Source organism: Neltuma alba, unplaced genomic scaffold (genome assembly GCF_004799145.2).
Source record: "Neltuma alba isolate B1F8T4 unplaced genomic scaffold, ASM479914v2 tig00013372_pilon, whole genome shotgun sequence".
Classification (NCBI taxonomy): Eukaryota; Viridiplantae; Streptophyta; class Magnoliopsida; order Fabales; family Fabaceae; genus Neltuma; species Neltuma alba.
The window spans coordinates 317-25,295 of NW_021637635.1; the positions used below are offsets into that span (position 1 = coordinate 317).

General features: G+C 35.6%; 3 protein-coding genes and 1 long non-coding RNA gene across 5 annotated transcripts; 3 read left to right on the forward strand and 1 right to left on the reverse strand.

Moving 5' to 3' along the window:
* The first annotated feature begins 866 nt into the window (after positions 1 to 866).
* Positions 867 to 3,714, forward strand: LOC114736834 (basic blue protein-like). Its single transcript, XM_028924716.1, has 4 exons — positions 867 to 962; positions 1,001 to 1,049; positions 2,495 to 2,760; positions 3,532 to 3,714. The coding sequence occupies exons 1-4, from the start codon at positions 867 to 869 to the stop codon at positions 3,712 to 3,714; spliced, it is 594 nt and encodes a 197-aa protein (XP_028780549.1).
* Positions 3,715 to 11,856: 8,142 nt separating this feature from the next.
* Positions 11,857 to 16,866, forward strand: LOC114736805 (probable WRKY transcription factor 3). Its single transcript, XM_028924677.1, has 4 exons — positions 11,857 to 12,459; positions 13,868 to 14,592; positions 14,698 to 14,856; positions 16,140 to 16,866. The coding sequence occupies exons 1-4, from the start codon at positions 12,034 to 12,036 to the stop codon at positions 16,420 to 16,422; spliced, it is 1,593 nt and encodes a 530-aa protein (XP_028780510.1). The 5' UTR covers positions 11,857 to 12,033; the 3' UTR covers positions 16,423 to 16,866.
* A 1,954-nt stretch (positions 16,867 to 18,820) lies between these two features.
* Positions 18,821 to 24,404, forward strand: LOC114736803 (protein IMPAIRED IN BABA-INDUCED STERILITY 1). Its single transcript, XM_028924675.1, has 9 exons — positions 18,821 to 19,683; positions 20,679 to 20,963; positions 21,270 to 21,587; positions 21,887 to 22,114; positions 22,399 to 22,496; positions 22,989 to 23,097; positions 23,183 to 23,629; positions 23,764 to 23,825; positions 24,118 to 24,404. Exons 1-9 carry the CDS (start codon positions 19,327 to 19,329, stop codon positions 24,119 to 24,121), a joined length of 1,908 nt encoding a protein of 635 aa, XP_028780508.1. The 5' UTR covers positions 18,821 to 19,326; the 3' UTR covers positions 24,122 to 24,404.
* Positions 22,509 to 23,393, reverse strand: LOC114736814 (uncharacterized). 2 transcript variants are annotated; one of them, XR_003739378.1, is made up of 4 exons: positions 23,312 to 23,393; positions 23,087 to 23,207; positions 22,786 to 23,017; positions 22,509 to 22,696 (listed from the first exon to the last, which is right to left on the reverse strand). It is a non-coding gene; the product is annotated as an uncharacterized LOC114736814 (long non-coding RNA). The 2 variants fall into 2 exon arrangements; XR_003739377.1 differs by lacking the exon at positions 22,509 to 22,696 and having other exon boundaries at positions 22,701 to 23,017.
* Positions 24,405 to 24,979: the final 575 nt, after the last annotated feature.

The following is a 24,979-nucleotide window of genomic DNA, read 5'->3' on the forward strand; positions in this document are numbered from 1 at the left end:
GGCCGGTGAGGTCCAAATAAATAAAGAAAATCTTTCAAAGGTGAGTTGCATGCGAACTAAAAATTTATATTCAGTGGCTTCTCTCACATATACTTGAACATTAGGGTATATATTTGTTAACAACAAATTGTTTTAGTGACAACACCATCCTTAACTTATTCAGATGCTTAGCATTTCTGAGAGAAAATTTTCCGCCCAAATTTACACCTTAATCCTAAAATATTAATAACGGTTAATACTGATAAGTGACGACAAGGGAGTTGTACCTTCGAAGTTTTAAGTTGAAGCTTCATGAATGATGATGAGGATAAAAGACATGTTAGAACAGCTTTCATTTGAGGCTTGATTTTACTTGAAACTAACTTAATTCATATATCAAATATAAAATAGCCAACAGGCTCACAGCACTAAATTAGCTGGCCAAAAGAGAGAGATAAATATATAAAAAAACGATAAAGGTTTATTATGAAACACTGAGAATTAATATCCAAAGTAATTTTAGTAATATGTGAAGCGCGGTGTGTTACTGAAATTGAAGTTGCTGATCAAAAAGCAAGGGAGGAATAGCAGAAGAGTAATTATGAGAGGGGATTGGGTAGTTCAAGTACACGTGTACGGTGACAGATCGCTTAGAGGGTATCAAGTGGGGCCCTTATTAGCAGCAGAGTAATGTATATGGTGCCAGCTCCTACACGCTTGTTGCATGGTGGCGGGTGCGGAGTTGTTCTTAAATTGAGTGAGCCGTTACTTTTCCGTTCCCTGCTAAGCACAGCCTCACAGTTCCAGATTGGAGAACGTGGTTCTCGAGGTGTAAGTTTGGCTCATTTTCTCTTGGGCGTGTGTTTGGCAAGAGAGAAAAAAGTGAGATGGGAAACTACTGGGGATTAAGAGTGATACTGATAAGCATGGTGGTGGTGGTGGTGCCGATAATGGCTGCGATGGGAGATCCGATGCTGCACAAGGTGGGTGGATCCAAAGGCTGGATCAATCACGACGTTAACTATACGAATGGTCTGCTCATGAGCAATTCTTTCTTGGCGATTGGCTCCGTAAGTACTCGCTCTCGTTCAACTTCCTTCCTTTTCGATTTCTCTTTTTTTCTTTATTTGACGATATGGATTTCACAGTAATTAATCCTGAATGTGAATTTCTCTGTCGCCATTCCCCAATTATTATATAGATACTCCCTTCTTTCATTCAATTCATTGATCCCGCACTGTACGAACAGTCTTAGATTGGAATATGGTTTCAATCCTTTAAACTGTATACACAAATGTTTTATGAAAGGCACTCAAATGTGCGCTTCGAGCTTCTTGTACTGGCCTGGTGGCCATCCAAAAACTCAGAAGCTTGAGCGTCTCACCTTTTTTATATCAGTATATTAATTTTTTCCTTGATGATGGACATTTTTATCTCATAACTTAAATGATCTAGATTCTTTAATTCTAAGTGCAAATGAAATAAGTGTACCATTTTGGATCTCTATACTTTGGATCAATGGGATCAAGGGGATCGCTGTAACTACTGCATGCTATGTCTGTTTTTCAGTTTACTTGTTGAAGAGAAGTTTATGATGGTGTTAGGCATCTTCTTTCTCAATGTACTTAATGGCATTAGATCTCAATGTATTCCCATTCCCATAGCCCAAAATATCTAGCATATATCATCAACACATTAATAACAGCACCAAAATAAAAAATAGTATATTCCCTTCTCCTTTTTGCTAAATTTAGAAATATTACTGAGACCATATGAAATAATATAGTTAATCCATCTCCTGTGTAGAGCATGCCTGGAATTGATCTGTTTCAAGTTTTAACTGGCATGCATAAAAGATATCAACGTCATTTAAGTTTGATATTAAGATTTGCTTCATGCACATGAAATACATTAAGTTTATATAATAGTCACCTAGTAAAATTCAGTTTCATAACATATGTTGAGTGTTGAGTGATTATCAACTAAAAGGACGCGAGAAGGAGGGAAAAGCAAAAGTTAAAAGAACAATTCTGGCTTCCAGCAGAACAAAAAGAAAGAGAATCTGACTTTAAAATGGCGAGAAAATGCTTCCCAGTTCCAACTCCAAGGCCTCGCGAATTACATTTGGACCGGTCCTCTCCAATTTGAAACCCAGAAAATCACTATACCATTCGCCCCTAGATATTTCATCATTCTCTAGTTCCATTTGTTCTCTTTCTTTCTTTCTTCCCTTCCCCCCCCCCTCTTGGCCAGGAACTCTTCAGTTTCCTATTCTAGCTATACATACCTAAAAATAACCAAAAACACGCTGGCTATACATGTTTAGACGGAGGATGTATAACGACAGGAAAAGATAAAGGAAAAGGTGAAAACTTCTTAGACTAAAAGAATCCCAAAGAGAAAAAGTACTGTTGGTCTGTTTTTACTATTTTCTACTTGGATTATGTGTAGTGTTAGTGTTAATGATGAGTAACTCATGAGCTGAAATGAGAAAGATGGATATATGTATATGCAGTATTCAACTTTGACAAACGATACTTCAACGTTCTGGAGGTGAACGAGACGAGCTACGAGAATTGCAGAGACGAAGGGTTCGTGAAAAACTTGACGCGTGGTGGGAGAGATGTGGTGCAGTTGACAGAGGCAAGGACACACTACTACCTCTCTAGCGGAGGCTATTGCTTTCAGGGTATGAAAGTCGCCGTCACCGTCCAACACGGCCACCGCGAAGCAGCTCCTGCGCCGTCTCCCTCTCACTCTTCTGCGTCTTCTGCTTTCTCCGTATTCAATGCGCTGCATTGCCTGGCGCCTTTCATGGTGTTCTCGGGAATTATTAGTATTTGAAGTCTAAAGTTGTATTTCAAAGACAGAGACAAGGGTGATAACAAGTTACTACCTTAACTGGTTGATTGAGACCTTTGTGTGTGTTCAGTTTGACATTTCTGTTTCAACTATCGATTTCTGCGACAGGGTCTACGAAGGTGATATGCGACCGTAACAATTTTCCCGAGATGTCGTCTTCTAACTAAGTTGCATTCATAATTGACGTCTTAAGAAAGTGATTTCACGAAAGATCAAAGGACAAGCCTTCATGTCAATCACCTGACAACATAGCGTAACGCTATGAAGTACTTTTTGTCCGTAGAAGATTGCGAGTTTAACCCCCATAAATTCTTGTTAACATGGAATTTACTTTCCTTGAGCCATTAAAAATAAAAGATAAGAATTAAGATTAAAAAAATATGTTAAAAAATTTTTTAATATGAAAGATTGCTTGTTACTTGAAATTTGACAAATTTATATATGTGGGATGGGAGAATATCATGGTAGAATATAACATTTTTCAATTCTACTTACATGAGATCGTCTAATTTCATATAACAAGAAATTATTCATATTGAACACTTTTTAATAATTTTTTCAATCCCAACCCTAATCTTAATTCTTATAACTTATTTTATACTCTTTTGGTACTAAATATAAAACCTTTATACATTAGCATAAGGATTTTATATTTAGAATTGAAGGAGTATTTTTAATGCTTCGTTTCAGATGGGTTACTGTCCATTTATTCAGGATAATGAATCCAACAGGAAAGAGGAGTTGGTATCAGTTCGTGACCCAAGGGCCCTGACATTCTCTTTGTTTAGAGGTTGGCGCCCGGGAGGTGCAATTAAAGTATATGCGCCGACTTTCACAGCACAAGCCCACGACGGCAAAAGATCATCTAGATGAACCTTCACTTCGGCCCAAAATTGTTGACTCTGATTTTCCCGCACAACGCATATTTTTTCGACTTCAATTTTAAATCACTTTTAATTTAAGCAGAAGAAATATTTTTCTCGGCGGGAAACACGCCCATAACCTGACTGAACCCACGCTGATACAACCTCAACAGTCAACATCACCAAATATCTATTTTTTATTTTCCTGAAACTCAATCATTCAAAGAGTGGGACGACAATGAACTAATTAACTTGGCAGATCTCATGTGCGATGCATTGCTATCTTGCTACAAATTTTACATTTTATATTTTTATTCGTTGTGTTAATTGATTGATCGCGTGAGTTGTTTTCGAGAGTTACTTTTTATTTATTCTTGTTGCGAAAAAGAAAAATAAAAGAAAAAGGCTTGAACTGATTAGATATGACACTTCTATGAGTGGCCTGAATGCTATAAATATAATGTCTCCAGAGACATTAGCAAGAACGACAGGGTCATAGGTTCAGCCCTTGTAATGACAGCGTCTGCAACTAATATACAGGTAGTTTTATCTAGTACAAGAAAATGGATACGACATTCCTATGCCATGATAAGGACAAGATGGGAGCCTCCTTGCCTTTTTTTTTTTTTTTTGGGGCCAAGAGCCTACTTTTCTATTAGGTATCCATCCTTATTGATGTTGTGATGTTTGTCCTTCTGTAATGGCAAGAGAAGCAGAAGAAAATAGGGCATTCCTCACAATTGAAAACTGTCTTAAAACGCTATTTCTCTTATTGAGTTAATTACTTTAATATAATAGTTAATTTGAAATTAAATTTGATCGTAAATATAAATCTTAATTCCTGTTATTCTTTATTTTTGTCAAAATATCATATTGACAGTAAATGGTTCATATCAAGGGATAATTTCAATCATCCAACACTCATGATTGAAGAGCATAAGGAAGATCAGACAAATAATAAATAACTTAACTAATGATATCAATTTTTTTAATATCTCTAAATTAGTTATCTAGCTTTTATATCGAGGACGGAATGCAGCATTAAGCAAGGCTCACTTCTTTGCATTTTTCCTTCAAATTAACTAACTTCTCTCTGGAAGGATCTGCATCCGTAAGAAGGCTGCTATTGTTGGAAAGGCACGTATATAATGTGGTAAAACACGAAGCATGACAAAACTCTTTTTAACCAGTGATCGAATGATTAAACATGTTGAGTCGGGTAGCTGAAAAGAGACGCTGGATTCAAACACTTACTGCTAGTTGTTAAGGAAAATTCCATGTTTCCAGAATTTCCAGGCTTTAAAACAAGCGTGTTACTAGTAATAATTAGGTTGCGTACTGCTGGCGAAACCATGCAGTAGGTTGTCCATTTGTTTACTATTTATTTGGGTGTTTGGATTTGGCATGTTGCAAATACATTCATTGAATACTTGCATAAGTCGTGGAAACAATAAATTTAAACGTAGACCGTTGAGATATGCCCGGCCCCTCACCTTATTTTATGTCTTCATGAGGTGAATGAGAGTTATTGGACACGTCACCGGTCACTCCCTGCTAGTTTGGTGACAAAAGCACGACTTCTTTTGTATGACTTTTTCATGTTTCGCACATTTTTATGATAACTTTTTGGGGTTAATTTCGTTATTTTTCATCGTGGTCGAAGATTTTTTTTTAATTAGATTATTAAACAACATTTTTGCTGCCAAACTGTTTCGCGAGGAACACTGAGTAATTGAGTCTCCTAAAATCAGAGCAAATATCAAAATGTTTGGGTGAAACATATTTTTGGCCTGAAGTATTCATGAATGAGCATCTGACATTTCTATTTTTTTATTTATCAAAACATATAATATTCGTAATAAACCATTGGTTTAAACGCTTCCCGTCTAGCTGTCTCATTGAATATGATCTATACATTTTAATGGAAGCATTATATATTATTTAGCATAAGATAAAAAGATTTCGACACTACTGGCCGGTCGTGAGTATAGAGTTCATTTAATTCTCTCCTGTATTTTACACCAACTATTTTTTTTCCTTAATATTCATATTTATTAGAACATTTTTACGTATGCGCCTTAAATTCTAATCATTATCAAATGTTAGGATTAATTTGTAAGAAAATATATAAGTTATATATATATTAATAATTTCATATAATAATCTTTTTTTTTTAATTTTTATTAAATCAAGTAAAGAGATTTTAGTATATTTAAAGCTGAATAGAAAAGTTATAGAGTGCTTGAATTAGCTTTTTAAAAGTAATTTTATGAGAAAAATTTGGTCGAAGATATTTTTCACAAATGCTTCTCTTGCCTCCAAATTAAATACACCGCTAGAAAGTAATGTACCCACGTATGCAAATGCGGGGTGCATACGCCTCTCTATTTGAGCTAGTTCCTGTAAAAAATTATGAGTTAAATTTTCTCTCCTTAGCTTGCGAACGAGCTCGTCTAAAACTTGCATCACCAAAAAAATAATGCGTGGAGTATGCAAATGCGGGGTTAGCCAATGGGGTTATGGAGGCCAGGCCAGATGGACAGTTGGAACCAGGACAGATATTTTGGACAAGAAAATTGGTAAGCCGGTGAATGTGATGTCTGTCTCCCCTCTCCTCCGCATTTAGTTTTTTTCTTCTTCTTCATGCTCGTCATTTTCTCAGGAAAATTAAGACGCATCACTGGACTTGGATTTCGACTCATGGACACTTGCCACTTGCACCCACTATCCTTATCCTGTTCATAACAAATATTACCTCCGGTCCTAATTATAAGAGCCAACTGATTAATTTAAGGAAATTAAGAAAACAAGTTACGTTAGTTATTTGTAATGAATAGGTGCTGTCTTTTCTAAAATATCCTTACTAATCAAGTATGTTGGTTAAAACTATAATTATTAGAAGAACTATCTTGGAAAAAATTGAGCAAATATGAGAGACAAAACGAATTGGAGTCTTATATTTAAGACTAATATAAAAGTCAAATGAGATTTTATATTAAAGATCGGAGGTAATATGAGAGAAAAATACCCAGCGAATGTGACATATACTGATTTCACTTGGTCCTTTAACCAAGTGGCGGTGGGGAATTGCCTCACTTGTCTTTTAACCAAAGTAGCAAGGGGGGTTTGAATCCGTAGCCATGAGAAGTATCTTGTGGCTAACTGTTCATCTTTAAGTGAAGGCTTCGCGGTGGGGCGATTAATAACTACTACCGACGATAGATTCTTTGATATATATTCAAAAAAAATGAGAGGAAATTTAAAACTATTCTTTTTTTTTACCTGAAAAAATATACACCTTATATGTTAGCAACTACTATTAACTAAAAATCAGGTATGTTAAAATATTAGTTAAAAACAATAAATATATAAAGATATATGTTATGTAATTAATTATAAAAAAAAGTGTATCAAATTTTTAGACAAACACAAAATGTTAACTATACATGAGACCAGCCATGCCTTAGAGAATGTTGCTGACAAAGTGCCTGTTTGGAAACACTTTTTTAGAGCTTATAAGTAGCTTATAAGCTCTATAAGCTCTATAAGCTCAATTGAAAAAAGTAGGGTCTGTTTGGCAACACTTATTTGCAATCGGGCTTATGTCTGAAAAGCTACAATAAGCTATAAGCTAAAATTAACAGCTTATGGCTTATAGCTTATGGCTTTTGAAATATGAAGAGAGAAAAAGTTAAGAAATTTATTACTTCTTTTGATTCTTATTATAAGCCTCAAATAACTAATTTGTAGATAATAAAAAATCAATTAAAATTAGTTGAAAGTAATGAATAAGTTAGAAATATATTTTTATTTTTAAATATGCTCCTAAAAATATACTTTTATTTTTTTATGTTTCACTTTATATTTAAAATATTTTTTATGACTTCTTCATATTAAATTATTTTAATTTCATTGTATTATGTGAAATTATTTTTTTAATCATGTTTTATTATTTATTAAAACTCATGCCCATTTTGGCAATTTTTCAGCCAAAATTACTTTTACTCAACTATAATCCAAACAAGCTTTTTCCAATCTCATTTTTGTAAACTAGCTTGTCTGAACTCCAATCCAAACACAATTCAGCTTATCCAATTTAACTTTTACCAACTTCACTTTTCCATAAGTTACTTTTTCTATAAGCTGCTTTTCCAATCGCTGATCCAAACGGACCCAAAGTCTTAAATTTCAAAATAAGGTTAATAAAATTTAAGATTTTCGTAATTATATTATAATGAGTAGGTTGTGTGCCACCCCCCACCCCAATAAGATATCGTGAATAGGTTCTAAGACTTTGAGGTTTCCATACAGTGCCTACTCCCTACTCCCTATGGCGATATGACCACACATTTATTGCGAATATATGATTAAAAATTAAAAATAATTACTATATTCTCTCGGGTTCTTCTAGATATTTTGCTGAAGACTATGCTCGGGATATTTTGCGCGTGTGTTCATCACCTGTCAATGCCGGCTCATTTCTTTCACCAACGTGTGCCAATTGATTAATTTCATCGCGTTACTACTTAATTAATTTTAATTCTTTCAAGGAAAAAATTACTTAGCTCACAAACGAAAAGCTAATTAACATTCATAAAATGACAGAGGTTCTTATTCCTATTATTTTATTCAATTAAGTTATATGTGCAATTGAGTCCCTTCGTAGACATATTATGATGGCATCACTAATTACACCATATGGTCATTCGATCGAGATTCTTATCTTAACTTTAATGTTACACTCCTCTAATTCTTAATACAGGACTTAATTATTGAGATAATTTTAGTCTTAAATATAAGATCTATTTCTTATATTTATCAATTTTTTCTAAATTACCCTGTTGATACTCCCTCAACCATAATTAAGTAAAAAAGGATGAAAGAGTATTAAGAAATATGATTATGGTGTTTTGAGAAAAACGTGTCACATTTTTTTATAATTAACTAACTTAACTAAATTTTTTAATCTAATCAAGTTAGTTAAATAGATCCTATATTAAGAATCGGAAGAGCATCATTTTTTTTAATTTGTTTGTTTGGTGATTTTCATACCAATTTATACCCGGAAATGAATTTTATGGCAGAAGTCGAAGACCACATAATGTTGTTGACAAGTTATGTTCAGAACAAATCTAGACAATTTACGTTTAACTTCTAATTTGAAAATAGATAGTCTAAACAATCTTTTAGTATTTCATTAGTTCAAACAAGACTGTTTAATATTGAGGAGCAACAAATAGCAGGATCACGGATCACTTATTAAAGCAGCTAAATTTTGTATTTTTCCTGAGACAATCAAGTGGCAACTTGCTTGTTGGTCGAAGTCATGTCTAATAATGCGTATATACATCTACTTTTACGGTTGACTTAAAGTCAGATTTCCCAACCCCAACACCTTACTTCCCACTTCATTGATTTTTATGAGAGTGAGCACATTTTTTTTAAAATCCAATTTAAAATCAAATTCACTAGTTATTGCTAATGAATAATGCGCCTTTTTTTTTATTAATTTCAATTTATATCATCCATGAGAGTATTCGTGAATATAAGCTCATACAAAATTGTTACAAGTTATAGCAAAAAAAAATCTATTTTTATGAGTAACAACCGCTATATATATACATTGGCTTTGGTCTTTAGTTGAGCCACTTGTTGCCGTATTGAAGACTCCATAACAACTCTGTGTTCCCTGCTTCTCTTTCTATTCAAGTATTTATTGCTGATGGGTCCATGAAACACGCTTTTTATTCGTCGCCTTTAAGGTGAAACGGAAAGCATCCTGTTATGACAAATATATAGCGGGGTTAATTATCTAACAGATGAGAATTTGAATGGTAGGAGTATTATATTTCTTAGGTAAAATACGAATATTAAATATTATTACATTCTATGTTCTTCTTAACTACATCTTCTTAATTATTTCTCATTCATTCCAGTAATACGGTGATGAGAACTCAAGAAGTATATTGCTTTTCTGGTCTTAAAATTGGATAACTTTTAGATTTGATCCCTATTCAATATATTCGTTCCGGTCCTTATTATAAACTTCAGATAACTAGTTTGAGGATAACGAATAATTAGTTTAAATTAGTTAAATATAATAAATAAATCAGAGATATAATTTTGTTTTTAGATGTGTTTTTATAATAAATGAGAAAAAGACAAAAGATAATGCGTGAGAAAACGTGACAAGAGATTATGGCAATACGAGAAAATAAATAATTAAAGATAAAATTAAAAAATACATTACATTTTAAGACAAACACCAAATCAAAGCTTATAAGTTGGACTACACCCATTTTCGAATTTAAAGCTTATAAATACGACAAGAGGAAGTATAGTACAATTTTTCATAAAATAACAATATCCGCAATAATAAATAAAAGATAGAGTACTATATTTATATTAAAAATTTAATAACGTGATTTATAAGTAAGAAAAAAAATCTTTTATATGTTTTACAAATAAAATGACAAGAGTTAAGAGCATGATGAGAATTGATAGGATAAATAGAAAGGTGAATAGCTAGCTGGGTGTGAAACTTCCTGTATCCAAGACTTAGAAATAATATTTTTAAAATATAAAACAAATATGGTAATGATAAATGATGAACAATGAGTTGTATGTTATTTTATTTATTTTTATCAAGCACGATATCCTCTCATCAGAAAAATATTGGATATATTACTGGATATCAAGTATGGGCGTTTTTTCTAATAGAACTTTGAGCATAAACTTCTTCCCCTGAATTCAGCGCGGCTAGCTGAGGTGGTATATTAATTATGAATAAAAATATGCACCCACATTTTAACTTAAAAAAATCCCAAAAAAATAATTATAAAATTTTAAATCAAGAATTATTATAAAAATATGTTGCCGTTTATTTTTTTAAGTATAATTATTTTCTTTACAAGTATAATGACTAATATTAATTTAAAAATTTAAAATTTAATTTTTTTTTTTTGGTTGGGGTTTTCTCTTTTCAACTTGTTGCCCACTTGACCCGCTGGAGGGGCCTTTTTCTTTAATTCTGGCCTTCCCCATATTTATGGTTATCATAGGCGCATCCGTGCGCTGCTTTTCCCACTTGCTCCGAACTAACACGCTAAAATGAATCTCTCGAAGTCTGGTTGGTAGCATCCTGCCATTTCAAAAGGCAAAAAAAAAAAAAAAATCATATGAAAACATTAAAATGCGTTCCAATAAAAGTTATTAATACTCTCTGTTAATTCGGTTAAGTGTTGATCTTTTAGACTTTATTCTCCAAAAATAATTTCATAAATAAAAAGAAAAAAAAAACCGGTGAGAGAACGCAGCCAGAAACAGCAAGAAAGGCAGTTTAAAAGGGAGGAAGAAGACGGCGCGAGTGGGTGGTCAGTTTCATTGGACGTCCGCATCGCCGGTCCGCTCAGGGCGATAATGTGCCTATGGTCTCTCGCGTCCCAGTGATGTCAATTTAAATAAATATTTTTTATTTTATATGTTGTCATTTAGTTTTTATTTTTACTCTTCCATGCGTATAATAATTAAACACATTTCATCGCATACTATAGGATTTCAGAAATCAGTGACTGTATTTATAATTTACAAATCGTGTATTGATGTTTTATAATTTACATATTATAGTACTATTCTTATTATTTTATTGAATTGGCAATGAACTTGTTATGGTTTAATTTTGAAACAGTATATTCAATATATAACTTTAATTAGTTTTGTCCAATAAATAATACCCATATGAAGACACAAGATCGTATGTTAATTCAAATTATTATTAATACTACAATTTGCTGTAATGAAAATTTATTTCACTAATAAAATAGAAGAATCAGCCATGTTGGCCATAAATGATGCTTTTTTTTAATGTCTCTAATCCTCTATTTCGGTTTGTTAGGTGGGATTTGTATCGCTTTAAATGGTTTAAATTTAATTGCTGGAAAAATGGTTTAAATTTAATAGTATTTCATAAAAATATTATCAACATAACGAGCACTGGTACTAGTTTTTATGCACAAAAACATATTAATGTTAGGAAATAAATAATAAATGAAGCTAAAACGGGGGAAATGGGGGTGAATAGGCGGGAGACAAGCAAGTTGCCTTTATCTTAAATAGTAGTAATAATAAAGAAATAATCATACAATAATGGAACAGCAAAGAATTGGAGGAGGAAAGAAATCATTGCAGTTTCTGCTCCGTGGACTTTCTTACACTGAGTTTCAAGACTGCACGAAACCATCAATTGCGCGATTAACGAAGAAGAAAGCGCCACAACGCCACCACTTCTAGCTGCCAAGTACGGAAATCTGACGACGGTCGTTATCAACCAATGGCCGCGAAGAACGGCGGATCAGCCACGGCGCCACCGCCACGCCCAACGATCACTCTCCCACCTCGGCCTTCCATGGAGGTCTTCTTTTCCGGTGGGCCAGGCGCGAGCCCCGGCCCGATGACCCTCGTATCCAGCTTCTTCTCCGATAATTACCCCGACTCTGACTGTCGGTCGTTTTCTCAGTTGCTTGCCGGAGCTATGGCTTCTCCGCTTGCTCTAGGTGCGAGGCCTAGCTTCTTTCCGGAAAATTCAACCGACAATTCCTTCAAAGAAGCTACTGCTGAGGATGGGGCCCAGAAGAATTCGGCTTTCAAGCAGAGTAGACCCATGAATCTGGTTATTGCTCGTTCACCAATGTTTACCGTTCCACCTGGGTTAAGCCCTTCCGGACTGCTCAATTCACCGGGCTTCTTTTCGCCGCAGGTAATTGAATGGGTTGACTTTTTGTAGTCGAGCTTCTTTTCCCTTGAATTTCGGGTTAACATTTATGGGATTCTGTTTATGAACTTGGCAGCTCATTTCTATATATATAAAAGAAAACCTGCATCAATCTACGCCTATTGTATTGCTGCTTTAATTAAATGGTTGTTCATTGATGCTTATGCTTGGAAATATGGTCGTTTCTTTTTCTTTTTCCTTTTTAAAATTAAAATTTGATTAGTTTTGACGCACCTGATATCTATTTGTCTCAAAAAATGCATCATCCTATGCCAACTGAGTTACTGGTTCAAATGATTTTTCATTGCTGCTCATGATTGGACGGATAATATATTTGTTTTTGGACAATTGAAATTTGATGAGTTTTGGCAATTGCGAACTGCAGTTTGTTTGCTCTGGGATTCTTTGATATTATTGTTATTAGTCTGAAAGTGGGGTTCTATTCTATAGCATATTCATTTTTAGTTAACAGCATGGTATTTACAGTCGAGCAGTGATCTTCTGGAATCTTATTTAATTGTTCCAAGTAGTTTCACTGAATTCATAAAGTTCTTTTATGACATAGTATGGCGCAATAACTATGTGATCTAGATTCCAGAGTAAAAGAGAAACTGATTAGAGAAACCTTTAATCCTATTAAGGGGATTGTAATTTTGTTTTTCTTCAAAAAAAATAAATATTTTATTTTTATTTTTATTTTCCTTGTGCTTATTCTAGCTTCTGGTGACGAAGGAATTGTAACTTTGAGTTTTGACACTGATTGAAAACTGAAAAAAAGTCTACAATTTTCCTCGTTTTGTAGTTCTATATGTTGAATCACATGCTGTAAAACTGAAGAAAGTGATAGAGGTGATTAGTTCCCTGGCTAGTTTAACGAATGCTTACTTTCGCAACAAATATTTGAAGACGAAAAGTTCATGATAGCAATTTGTCTGTTAACATCTACGTTGCTTGAAAACGACAAGAAAATGTAAAAATTTAAGGATTCGTGGGTCAATAAAGGGAATTGCTTATCTTTGAACTATATCTACTTCTCATTTATCATGTTGAATTTTATAAGCAAACATGCTAGTTCAGATCTGTCTTCCTCCTGCGATTTTTTTTTTGGAGTTATTTTCTGGGTGAAACATAGTTGGGTCGCAAAGTTGCTCTTATAAGGCATTACCTTCCATGGAAGAGATGTTTGTCCTGCGTAGATTGACAATAGGTGAATGTGCAGGATAATGAATAAGACGTCGTGTCTGTTTGTGATGCCACTGGGCATTTCCCCCTTTGTTGCACATCCATGTGGTATTTTCTTGTGGGCAGTGGTATTTGCATACACATATACATATTTTGGCCTAAGGACAAAGGATATATTTTCATGAGTGTCTTATTGTCTCTTCATTTACAGAGCCCCTTTGGGATATCCCATCAGCAGGCTTTGGCACAAGTTCAAGCTCAAGCTGCCCTGGTGCAATCTCATATGCACATGCAAGGTGATCATCAACAATCTGCTGTAACAGCTCCTGGTGAACCATTGGCACAGCAGCCATCTTTTGTTCCAAGTGAAGCTTCAGACCAGCAAGTGGCACCATCTGCATCAGATTCTAGAAGTGCTCAAATGGAGACTTCAGATGTTTCTCACACTGATAAGAAATTTCAACTTCCTTCCTTAGCCATTGATAAACCTGCAGATGATGGCTACAATTGGCGTAAGTATGGGCAGAAGCAGGTCAAAGGAAGTGAGTACCCACGGAGCTACTACAAGTGTACGCATCTGAATTGCCCAGTAAAAAAAAAGGTTGAGCGTGCCCCTGATGGTCACATAACTGAAATTATCTATAAAGGTCAGCATAATCATGAACTGCCTCAGCCAAACAAGCGTGTCAAAGATAATTCTGATTTAAATGGAAATACAAGTGTTCAAGTTCAGTCTGACTCGACTACACAAGGTTGGGCGGGAAATTTAAACAAGCTTGGTGAAAGCATGCCTGATCATTCAGTGCCAGAAAGTGATCCCTCATCCAATCAAGGTGCTCACAGGCAGTTAACTGGATCAAGTGAGAGTGAGGAAGGGGGTGATCCTGATTTAAGGGAAGAGGAGGGGGATGTCAGTGAGCCAAATCCCAAGAAAAGGCAAGTTTCACGTTTTTAATCCTATATCATGTAGATACACATTTTGCTTTTTTTTTTTTTTTGCCAACCATTTTGCCAATTCATAATATAAACTGAATTTTGCAGAAACACTGATCTTGGGGCTTCTGAAGCACCTATGTCTCACAAGACTGTCACAGAGCCCAAAATCATTGTGCAAACAAGAAGTGAAGTTGATCTTCTGGATGATGGCTACAGGTGGCGCAAGTACGGGCAAAAAGTAGTAAAGGGAAATCCCTATCCAAGGTGGTCACTTGACCTGTTGATTCCTATCTTCTCAATAAATAAAGAAAGAAATGATTCTAACGAGTTACAATTAAATAAAGAAAGAAATGATTCTACCGAGTTACAATGTTGAAATCATACTAAGGGAGGAGTGATTTCATGTTCTCTAAGTGTAGCCTCTAAAGTTAATAAAACATACAGGAACCTTGTTCATAAGTGGGGGAAAAAAGACGGGAACCTTTTGTTCATTACAGTATCTTCTAATAAGGTCAACTTCAGAAACATTACAGAATGGTTAAGTGACATAAAAATGAACTGTTTTTGGATAAGGTGAATCAGCATTATTGAGGTACAATAAGTTTTGGGTTTGTTTTCTGATACAGAACTCAGTCTGTCTATGTTAAGTAGCAATATGACCTCTGGCACCGGCTTTCATGTTACAAATTGCAACATCTATGAAACTCTCTTGCAGCCAACATGCATTTTTGAAAATGATTCAATTACAACATCATAAACTAGAACCGGGAAATTTAGATATTTGGTATACAATATTATTCCTTCATTGATTTTCTGGTCTTAATTAGCTTAAGCTCAGGGACAGAAGCAGAAGTGCTTGATTGGAATTCTTTTCCGATTCTTAATGACACCAATCCTGACATACAGCTTCCTTGCCCGGGAAGTTTTTCTTGTTAATTTAGTCTTAAATCTTGATTGTCTTTGTACATTTGAAGTGGAAGCTTAGGTTTTGGCTGATAAAGAAGAGTAAATATGTAGCCACTTGGGGTTAGATTAGCTGGGATGATAGGGTGAGGTGTTGGTAGTAACTTGAGTTCAAACCTTCCCAATGTGAACGAAGGGGGGTAAAGAATCGTAAAAAAGAGTAAATAGGGCATTCGGAATTATATATCGTAATGAAGTGATTGAATCCTTAAGGTTATCATCTTTCATGAAATTTTTAATTCGCTACCCCCTAATCAACTACATAGTTTTTAAGAGTTACTGGGCTAAAGTCATTCACCTTCTTGACATTTTTTGTTGCAAGTCCATTCTTCATGCTTTTGGCTTCTCTGCATATATGTTGCCCTTAATCCGCTTAAAAGTCCCGTTTATTAATTTTGGGATTCCTTTTGCCACTTTCTGATAATGAGTTTAATAACCCTGTAAGGAGAGCACTTGAGTGGCCTTATCCGAATAATTTACATTCTTTTTTCTCTGTTTCATACGAGACAATCTTTTTTTTTTTTTCAAATTTTTTTGGGGTAAATCTAATTATGTTGTTTATGCTGCATAAATTCTATGAACAGGAGTTATTACAAATGCACCAGTGCAGGATGCAATGTGCGTAAGCATGTTGAGAGGGCTTCAACAGACCCCAAAGCTGTCATAACTACCTATGAGGGAAAACATAACCATGATGTTCCTGCTGCTAAAACCAGCAGCCACAACACAGCTAATAGCAATTCAGTGCTCGTCAAACCACAGAGAGTGGTGCCTGAGAAGCATCCTCTGCTTAAAGATATGGATTTTGGAAATAATGACCAAAGACCAGTCGCATTACGCTTGAAAGAGGAGCAAATCATAGTATAGTCTGGTGTCAAAGATCAGTTGTGCAACTTTCTGGTTAACTCACTTAGGTTCTCTGTATGTAACACTTTCTGTATACCATGTTCACAATCACATGTATGAAGATTACTTATCTATTGTCTCCCCGTAATTATAGACTTTGTGGCTGTTCCTGGTACTGTCTAATTCTCCTTGAAAGTTGAGCACAAAGAAAAATTGGAAAGCTGGATTCACATGGAAAGTTCACAGAATTCTTTGGCTTATTGTTACCTTGTAAGCTTTCAAACCTCTTGCAACTTGCTTTTCAGAGGGTGCTGTTCTTCAATGTATGTATTTTATTTATATCCTCGTACTTGGTAGTTCATTGTAATGAATTATCCATATGCTTGCAAATATTTGAACAGTTGATTTTTATATTTCTATGATGTATAGTTCAATTTCATTAGCAAAGGAGCTAAATTTGGTTCTTATAGCTATTTCTTGGACACATACGTAGTGTTGCGTATCATCGTTTTTCAATGCAAGCTGAGAACTCAATTTTAGGTATGGGATAAATCTCGTGATTTAGACATCTCATCTCATCTCATCTCAGCCTTGTTTTTCGTGAGTGATTTCTCTTTCGTGTTAGGGTGTGTTTGGTTGGAGGGAGGGGAGGGGAGGGCAAATGAGCCCCTCCCCTCATTTGGTTAAAAATTTTGGAGGGGAGAGGAGCTAAAATGTCCCCTCTCCTCCCCTCCTCTCCCCTCCCCATTTTGGCTCCCCTTCAAATTGGGGGTTTTTGAAGGGGAGTTAAATTTTTGGACCATTATGCTCTCATAGTTTTTTTAATATTCCACTTCTACCCATAAAATATATTATTATAATATTTATTTCAAATAAAAAATATATTATCCTAAGTAAAAAATAAGAAATATATACATTATTATAATTAAAAATATATTATAAAAAATTGTTTAAATAAAAAATTATAATATTATAAAATTAATTTTTTTTATAAATATATTATTTATTAAATATATTTTAAAGCTGGAAAAAAAGATAGCCTAAAGAGAATAAAATTTCATTTTTCTTAGAGCATATAAAATTTGTTAATTTGATTATTTTAAAATATTATTATATTAATTAGAATAAAAAATTACTGTACCAATTTTTTAATACACATATTAATATGATAAGACTGAATTTTTATTAAATTATATGATTTAAATTAAGATGTAAATTAATTTATATAATATATCAATAAAAAACATAAACTAATATGTAAGGGTAAAATGGTAAATTGATTATTACTATCCCTCCCCTCCCCTTCTTGAACCAAACAAGGGATCATTAAATATCCTTCCCTCCCTTCCTTTTTAATCAAACCAAACAAGGTAAGGATGAAACCTCCCTCCCCTCCCTTACCCCTCCCTCCCCTCCCCTCCCTTACCCCTCCCTCCCCTCAAACCAAACAGACCCTAAAGACCATGTTTGAGATTTTCAATGGTAGAATCCATCATATCACCCTTGTTGTTGTTAGTCCTCCACTCCTTAATATAGAAACTAATTTTTGAGTTGGTTGTGGTCCTAACTATAAGATTTATTTCTCATATTTATCAATTTTCTCTAAATTACCCCTATAGATATTTCCTCAACCATAATCAAATAGAAGAAGGAGAGGGGGTATTAAAAAAGATGATTACGGTGTTTTAGGAAAAATGTATCACTTTTTTTATAATTAACTTACCTAACTTCCTTAATCTAATCAAATTAGTTAAAATGGTCTTATATTAAAGATCAGAGGAGTATTCTTTTTGTGTAAGTTTAGTTTTTTTTGGGGTTGGTACAAACTTTGGTTCTTCAAATTTATCCTCACTTTGGTCTTGGTTTCTCAAATTTTAAATCATAGATTTTGGTCTCCAAGTTTCTTTTTATTTAAAATATTAGTACTTGTAATCCAATAAAAACTTGACCATTTTGTCTCTAGAGAGACCAAAACCTATAATTTGAAATTTGAGGGACCATAACCAAAATGAAAACAAACTTAAGGGGCTAAAAATTATATTAACCCTTTCTCTTGCATATAAGAGAAATTATGTGCCCCTCTTCCAATAAAAATAGACTAAAAATTCAATTAGACAACAACGATGGAATATAATTTTATGCCGAACATATTTTTTTATTAAAATTATATCAATAAAACATTGATCAACTACAAATAGTGTCTAATTTTTTTTTTCTGCACAGATAAAGTAAAAAAAAATCCCACTTCTAGGGGGAAAAAGAAAATATATCCAAAAAAAATTATTTATATTAATTACATCCATGCTGAACAGTGATAAATGTTGATACGCGACACTGGTGATAATCAAAAAGTTCAAAACTAAACAGTGTCTGTCGCAATTCAATTCTAATGTTTCCCGCTGAATAGGACGGAGAGTGGCGCGCCACCAAGAAGATGGCTGGCAATGGCATCCCCCCACGACCACCATGGTACTTGCCCCTGTTAATCGATGTCTCTATTCAACTAACGGAAAACGATCACAGAGCCTCCAAACGGTTACATTACACCTTTTCTTCTCCTTTCTTTCAAAATTCCAAGAAACCCCAAAATTATGAAGCAATTCGGACCCGCGAATTTCTCTTCCTCTGCTTTCGGACACCACCAACTCCCTGAAATCGAATATCGTCCATCCCCCGCAGACCTCGCAAGCCTAATTGGGACAGAAAAGGATCGAAGACGAGACAGAAAGGGTTGGGGGAAGGGGGGATTCCCAATGTACCCGTTTCTGGGTTCATCTCATTCTCAATGACGACCATTTTCGGAGGTGATGCAACCACATTTGAACTCATGTAGGGCCGATGCCCCTACCTTCTTCCATATCCCGAATTGAATTGATCGATCGCGTTTATTGAGTCTTGGTCGATTCTGGCGGGATTTGGAGGTAAATGGGTTGCATTAACTCCAAAAATTTGGTTGCCGGAGATTCACCCTTGCGCTCGAAGGTGCGTACCAACAATGGGTCCGCTATTGTGGAACCTCCGTCCAAATCCCGATCGGGGACCTTGGCTTCTGCCGGTAAAGGGGATCAAAAATCGGAGGATTGCAATCGAGATGGGAAGAAGTCCGGGAAGGATAGCTCCAAAGGAAGCGGGAATTTCAGTTTCAAGATGGGGCTTTCACATCGGTTGGTGGAAGCGGAGCTGAATGCGGCTGGATGGCCCCCTTGGCTCACAGCTGCTGCGGGCGAAGCTATTCATGGATGGGTGCCCCTCAGAGCAGATTCTTTTGAAAAATTAGAGAAGGCAGGAAAGCTCATACTCGTCTTTGTTATTACAGGACTGACTTTAATTCACTTTTGTCTTTTGAATATTCAGTTTTTCCTCAATAAATGGAAAGGTTCCAGTAATTTACAATAACAACAACAACAAAAAAGACGACGACGACGATAATTGTTTTAAAGTTGAAGAAGGCCATCCTAATGCTGAATGTAGCCTTGCTAGGCATTCTGTTGGTTAGGTACAATGGCAGCGGCACACGCTTTGAAAAAATAGTGCGTATTAAGGAAATGGGGCATCCTAATCACTATGCATGTCGCACTTCCACTGTGATTCATGTTTTTGTCAACTTTTATGCTAAACTAGGTTTAGGTATGGGGTTACTAATTAAGGCAAGACGAAGTAGGATCATCATACAAGTGGAGTGAAATCAAGATTAGTTAATTCACCTACAACTTCCATAGCTCCTTAAAAATTTGTTTCTTGTAAACTCTGCAGTAATGAAAGAATACTTGCTTAGCTACTATGACAAAGTGATGTTGAGTCCATGCAATAAAATGGTATTGCTTAAGGATTATTGGGAAATGGCTATAGACAAGGTAATAAAGCTTAGAATTGTATTGCTTGGCAAAGGCAGTACAACTGTGATAAGATTATAATAAGGATTGCATTGGTGTATTTTCAAACTAAACTAACATCATATGAAGTTATTTTAGAATATTAAAGAATTGTCAGTCTGGATCCGAAAGAATATTTTTTGCCAAGTTCGAGTTTGAGATCTCATCTAAGCATGGCACGCAGCACTGTTACTAGGACAATTTGTCGTTAACAGCCTATGAAATTGTAACATGCTTGCAAGGAAATTGGTTTGAGCAAGCTAAGCGTGGTGTCTTCAAATTCTCACCCTAGGAAATATCTTTTTTTTTTGTTTGCGATTATTATCGTTGCTGGGCCGTATTGTCATAATCTAGTCCCCGGATTTCATTTTCTGATCATTCTTTTCAATATGTTTTTATCTATAGATTGGACAAGGTACATATAGCAGTGTGTTCCGAGCACGTGAAGTTGAAACTGGGAGGATGTTTGCCCTGAAGAAGGTTCGGTTTGACAATTTTCAGCCTGACAGCGTGAGGTTCATGTCGAGAGAAATTACAATTCTTCGCAGGCTTGACCATCCAAACATTATGAAACTGGAGGGTGTAATTACATCCCGACTATCAAGTAGTTTATACCTTGTGTTTGAATATATGGAGCATGATCTTGCGGGACTAGTATCATGTCCTGACATAACGTTCAAGGATTCACAGGTTTGTCAGCATCTCATTCTTGATAAGCTTGTGGCTTCATGGAATGAAACATTATGCATCCTCTTGTCCTTTGATAGATCTGAATGTGTTTCTCTGCCATCTTAATTTTTGTGTCTGGAAATGAACTAGTCTGATTACTAGGTCCGACCCAAACTTACAATTAGCGCCTTCGTATCTGAATATGCAGAAAGCGAAAATCCTCCTTACACTCGTTTCCTTGATTTATCATTATTATTCTTGTGAAATATCTGGGGTAAGGTCTCTTATTGGTTATAATTTGCATTTTTTCTTAATTTCGTACAACAGGTGAAATGTTACATGAGACAACTACTGAGTGGAGTTGAGCACTGTCATCTACGTGGTATCATCCATCGAGACATTAAAGTATCCAATATATTAGTAAATAATGATGGTATACTCAAGATTGGCGATTTTGGATTGGCAAATACAATTAGCTCAGGTAACAAGCATCCTTTGACCAGTCGCGTAGTGACTCTATGGTATCGTCCTCCTGAACTCTTGATGGGATCAACCAACTATGGATTATCAGTGGATCTATGGAGTGTGGGTTGTGTATTTGGGGAACTTTTTCTGGGAAAACCTATCCTCAAGGGGAGAACTGAGGTAATCCTTATAAATAAAATTTCACGTTGTTGTTCAAACAAAATTTTGTTCAAACTCTGTCTGTCTTCATAATTGTCAGAAGCTTCCGAAGCACTTCGCTGATAACTAAACAAAACAAAGTAAATAGAAAGAGTGAATGAACTCCTGTACTTAGCCTGAGATTGCTTCATTATTTTGAGTGGAAAAACACTTCTTAAACCTTACAAAACAGGATCAACTCATGTCAGTGAATATATTAGATTAAATCTAAAATTTAAATTTGAAAACAGTTAAATGTGATGTTCGTCTTGAACCTACAGGTTGAACAATTGCATAAAGTTTTTAAGCTTTGCGGTTCACCACCTGATGAATTCTGGAAAAAGTGCAAGCTTCCTCACGCAACAATGTTTAAACCTCAGATTGCTTACGAAAACTCTTTTTCGGAGAGGTTTCAAGATATCCCAGAAACTGCTCTAGCCCTAATGAAGACTCTACTATCCATTGATCCCCATGAGCGTGGGACTGCTTCTTCTGCTCTGATGTCTGAGGTAGATCCTGCCAAATTTTAATATCTATATTGGATATTCCTCCACTCAGAATAATCTTTATTTTGGAGATGCATCTTCTTACCTCCTGATTTCTTATTTTGATACCGGAGTCTGGAATATGTTGGTTTTCAGATGATAACTTCTTAAACTTGTTGCTCCATTAGCATTGATTGAAATTTTTATTTTGATAATGCTATTTTATTGTGATTTTGCTTGATTTTGATCAAATGCATATAATTAAGCTAAATTTCTGATTCTATGTCCCACGTCATACCGATTAACAGTATTTCAACACCAAGCCGCTTGCTTGTGATCCCTCAAGCCTGCCAAAATATCCACCCAACAAAGAAATGGATGCTAAAAATCGGGAAGAGGTTCGCAGGTAAATGGTCTCGTCTTTTCAGAATTTGTCATGGACATGACTATTTTTCTACTTGTCTTCTCCCCTGTTTTGCGTCTTTCCATGCATTTGTTCTCGTTTGTTGTGATAATGGAATGAAACTTATATGTTGCATCATTGTCAGGGCTCTATTTAGCTTTGAGTGTATTTGGTTTCATGTTAAAAGTCACCAAAACCACTTCCTGCTTCCACCAAAACCACGTTGTTAACACTCAATATCAGAGCCCGACGGTGAAAAAGAGCCATTGGAGTAAAAAAAAAAAAGCCTTACACAAAGAAAACATCATCATTCTGTTTTCATAATCATTAGCTGTTACGGTTATGCTGCCCATTGAACCATTAATTACGTCCAAGTTTGAGTAACTGAGGCCAGCTCTTAAACTAGATACTGTAGTTGGTCTGGTTATGCCTTCCAATAAAACCGAGCACTTGAATTCCAATTTCTGCAACTAAGGTGGATCTCCGTTATCTCAGGAAAAAGACAGGAGGTAAAGTGCATGAGTCTGCGACAGCAAGAAAGCAAAGACGAGTCCGTAAAGTTCTACAAGAACCAAACAATTTCAGTAACCCACTTTCAACTGATGTACTCGATCTTTCTCAGTGCACAATCCTACATTTCTTGAAGATGACTGCGGCTTTTATTTACTTCTGTATCCTGATTTGTGCAGGAAAAGCAGAACAATTCTCAACAAGCTGTTAAAGACGATGTTAAACCAAATGTTAACAAGGGTAAAGGAGGAGCTATGCAGCAGAAGGAGCCATCAAAGCTTCCAACGGAAGCAGTGTCAGAGACCTACCAGATCAATGGCGTACCCCATGGCTTTAGTATATTAACAGGGCCAGCACCAGCCTCAGGTGCTAGTGGCTTTGCATGGGCAAAAAGGAGAAAACCAGAGGTTTCATCCACATTATCAGATGGTTCAAAAAGCAAAATTAGCGCACTGGATCCAACCTTTGCAAAAGGCACATATGATTTAACCAGACATATGATCGATGTCGCAGAAAGACAATATAAGGACAACACAAGCCATCACGCTCACACTAATGCATCTGATACAAGTTCTAATTTCTCAATTGATTCTACGGAAACGCCAGCCGGCACGACAAGTGCTCAGGTAAATTAGAAACCCTCCGGCAACTGCAAACAAATAATTTTTATCGTGCAAAATCTTTAAGGTTCCACTTGCAACCCTATCGTTCTGTTTGCATCAGATTGCATTTTAATTTCTTCTGACAAATAATATTATAGGGCCGCAAAAGACTTGGCAATGAAAGCACACGCCCTGCAACCGGCAAATCAAGGCTAGGAAGGTAACTAAACAGTTTGGCATCTGTCCTACCATTGCATAACTAGCTGGTTATTGTATCAAAAAGGGCTTATTTCACGGATAAGACACATAACTAGAAACTAGTTTTACATTTGATTCAGTTGATTCGAAAAACAGTGGTTGCGTCATTACTTGATCATTTGATCGTGCTTGTGGCATTATCAGTAAATAAGACACATAATTTTGCCCTTCCACTACTGCTTAAAAGTAAACAAACAATCGGTTACTTTATGCAAAGATGATGAGTACTACTTATAAATCAATGCCTGCTGCAGATAAATGATGGAATTTCAAGGAAATTAGTTAAGCAAGCATTGCCCAGCATTTTAGCCATGGGTGGACTCACTCACTGACTCGGGGTCATCTGAACCATTGTAATGTCCGATACTCCCTCCCGACCCTATTCACTTACAGGAGTTAACTGTTTCAGCATCTGTTTATATGAGGAGCAACCCTGACATGTACATTGCCCTTTTTCCAATATGGTGTAATTTAAGAAAGAATGGCTTACTTCTTAGTTTAGGATTATTAACTATCTTACCTTCTTAATCTCTCCTACTCACCAACAGGGCCACCGAGTTTGCAATCACCACAAGGACTCTAGTGATCATACCAAGATCGATGTCTCGTTAAAACTAAGACATACAAAATGCTTTTTTAAGTCGAAGCAATGGCCTCCTAAATCACAGGGGAAAGAAGCTGAACAAGTATCTTTTACCGTTTCAGAGACCTTTAATGTTTGTGACCTAACAGTTCTAATCGAAAATTGAAACAAGATTATCATCTGAAGTTAGCATATTGAGTTTCAGAATCATAATGCCAATTCATCTTAATCTATTCAAAATAATTCAATTTCAACGACGCGTCTAAAAGTGAAATGTGTGAATGTAAAGACAGAGAAAGAAGAGAGAGATGTAGGGCAAACATCTCGCTTGAACTGCTATGAACTAGAGCAGAAAAGCGGCCATGAAGCCCCTTCATGAGAATGAATTGATATGCGCCTACGCACCGCAACAGGGTGCGCCACACTGTATAACCTTTTCCCGTGGAATACCACGCCACCCCTTCCTCAAGAGGGAAGCGCTCGGCCTCAGGCGCCCGTAGTTCTCATTCCCTCTCTTTCGCGCCCCTTTATAC

Excerpts from the sequence above, each read along its gene's own strand:
- LOC114736834 (XM_028924716.1), top strand. The coding sequence starts at position 867 with ATGGGAAACTACTGGGGATTAAGAGTGATACTGATAAGCATGGTGGTG. Across the intron at positions 963-1,000 it reads GAGATCCGATGCTGCACAAG|CTATACGAATGGTCTGCTCA; the intron begins GTGGGTGGATCC and ends TCACGACGTTAA. Across the intron at positions 2,761-3,531 it reads CTGCGTCTTCTGCTTTCTCC|ATGGGTTACTGTCCATTTAT; the intron begins GTATTCAATGCG and ends GCTTCGTTTCAG.
- LOC114736805 (XM_028924677.1), top strand. The coding sequence starts at position 12,034 with ATGGCCGCGAAGAACGGCGGATCAGCCACGGCGCCACCGCCACGCCCA. Across the intron at positions 12,460-13,867 it reads CGGGCTTCTTTTCGCCGCAG|AGCCCCTTTGGGATATCCCA; the intron begins GTAATTGAATGG and ends CTTCATTTACAG. Across the intron at positions 14,857-16,139 it reads AAGGGAAATCCCTATCCAAG|GAGTTATTACAAATGCACCA; the intron begins GTGGTCACTTGA and ends TTCTATGAACAG.
- LOC114736803 (XM_028924675.1), top strand. The coding sequence starts at position 19,327 with ATGGGTTGCATTAACTCCAAAAATTTGGTTGCCGGAGATTCACCCTTG. Across the intron at positions 20,964-21,269 it reads TAACGTTCAAGGATTCACAG|GTGAAATGTTACATGAGACA; the intron begins GTTTGTCAGCAT and ends TTCGTACAACAG. Across the intron at positions 23,630-23,763 it reads CCGGCACGACAAGTGCTCAG|GGCCGCAAAAGACTTGGCAA; the intron begins GTAAATTAGAAA and ends ATAATATTATAG.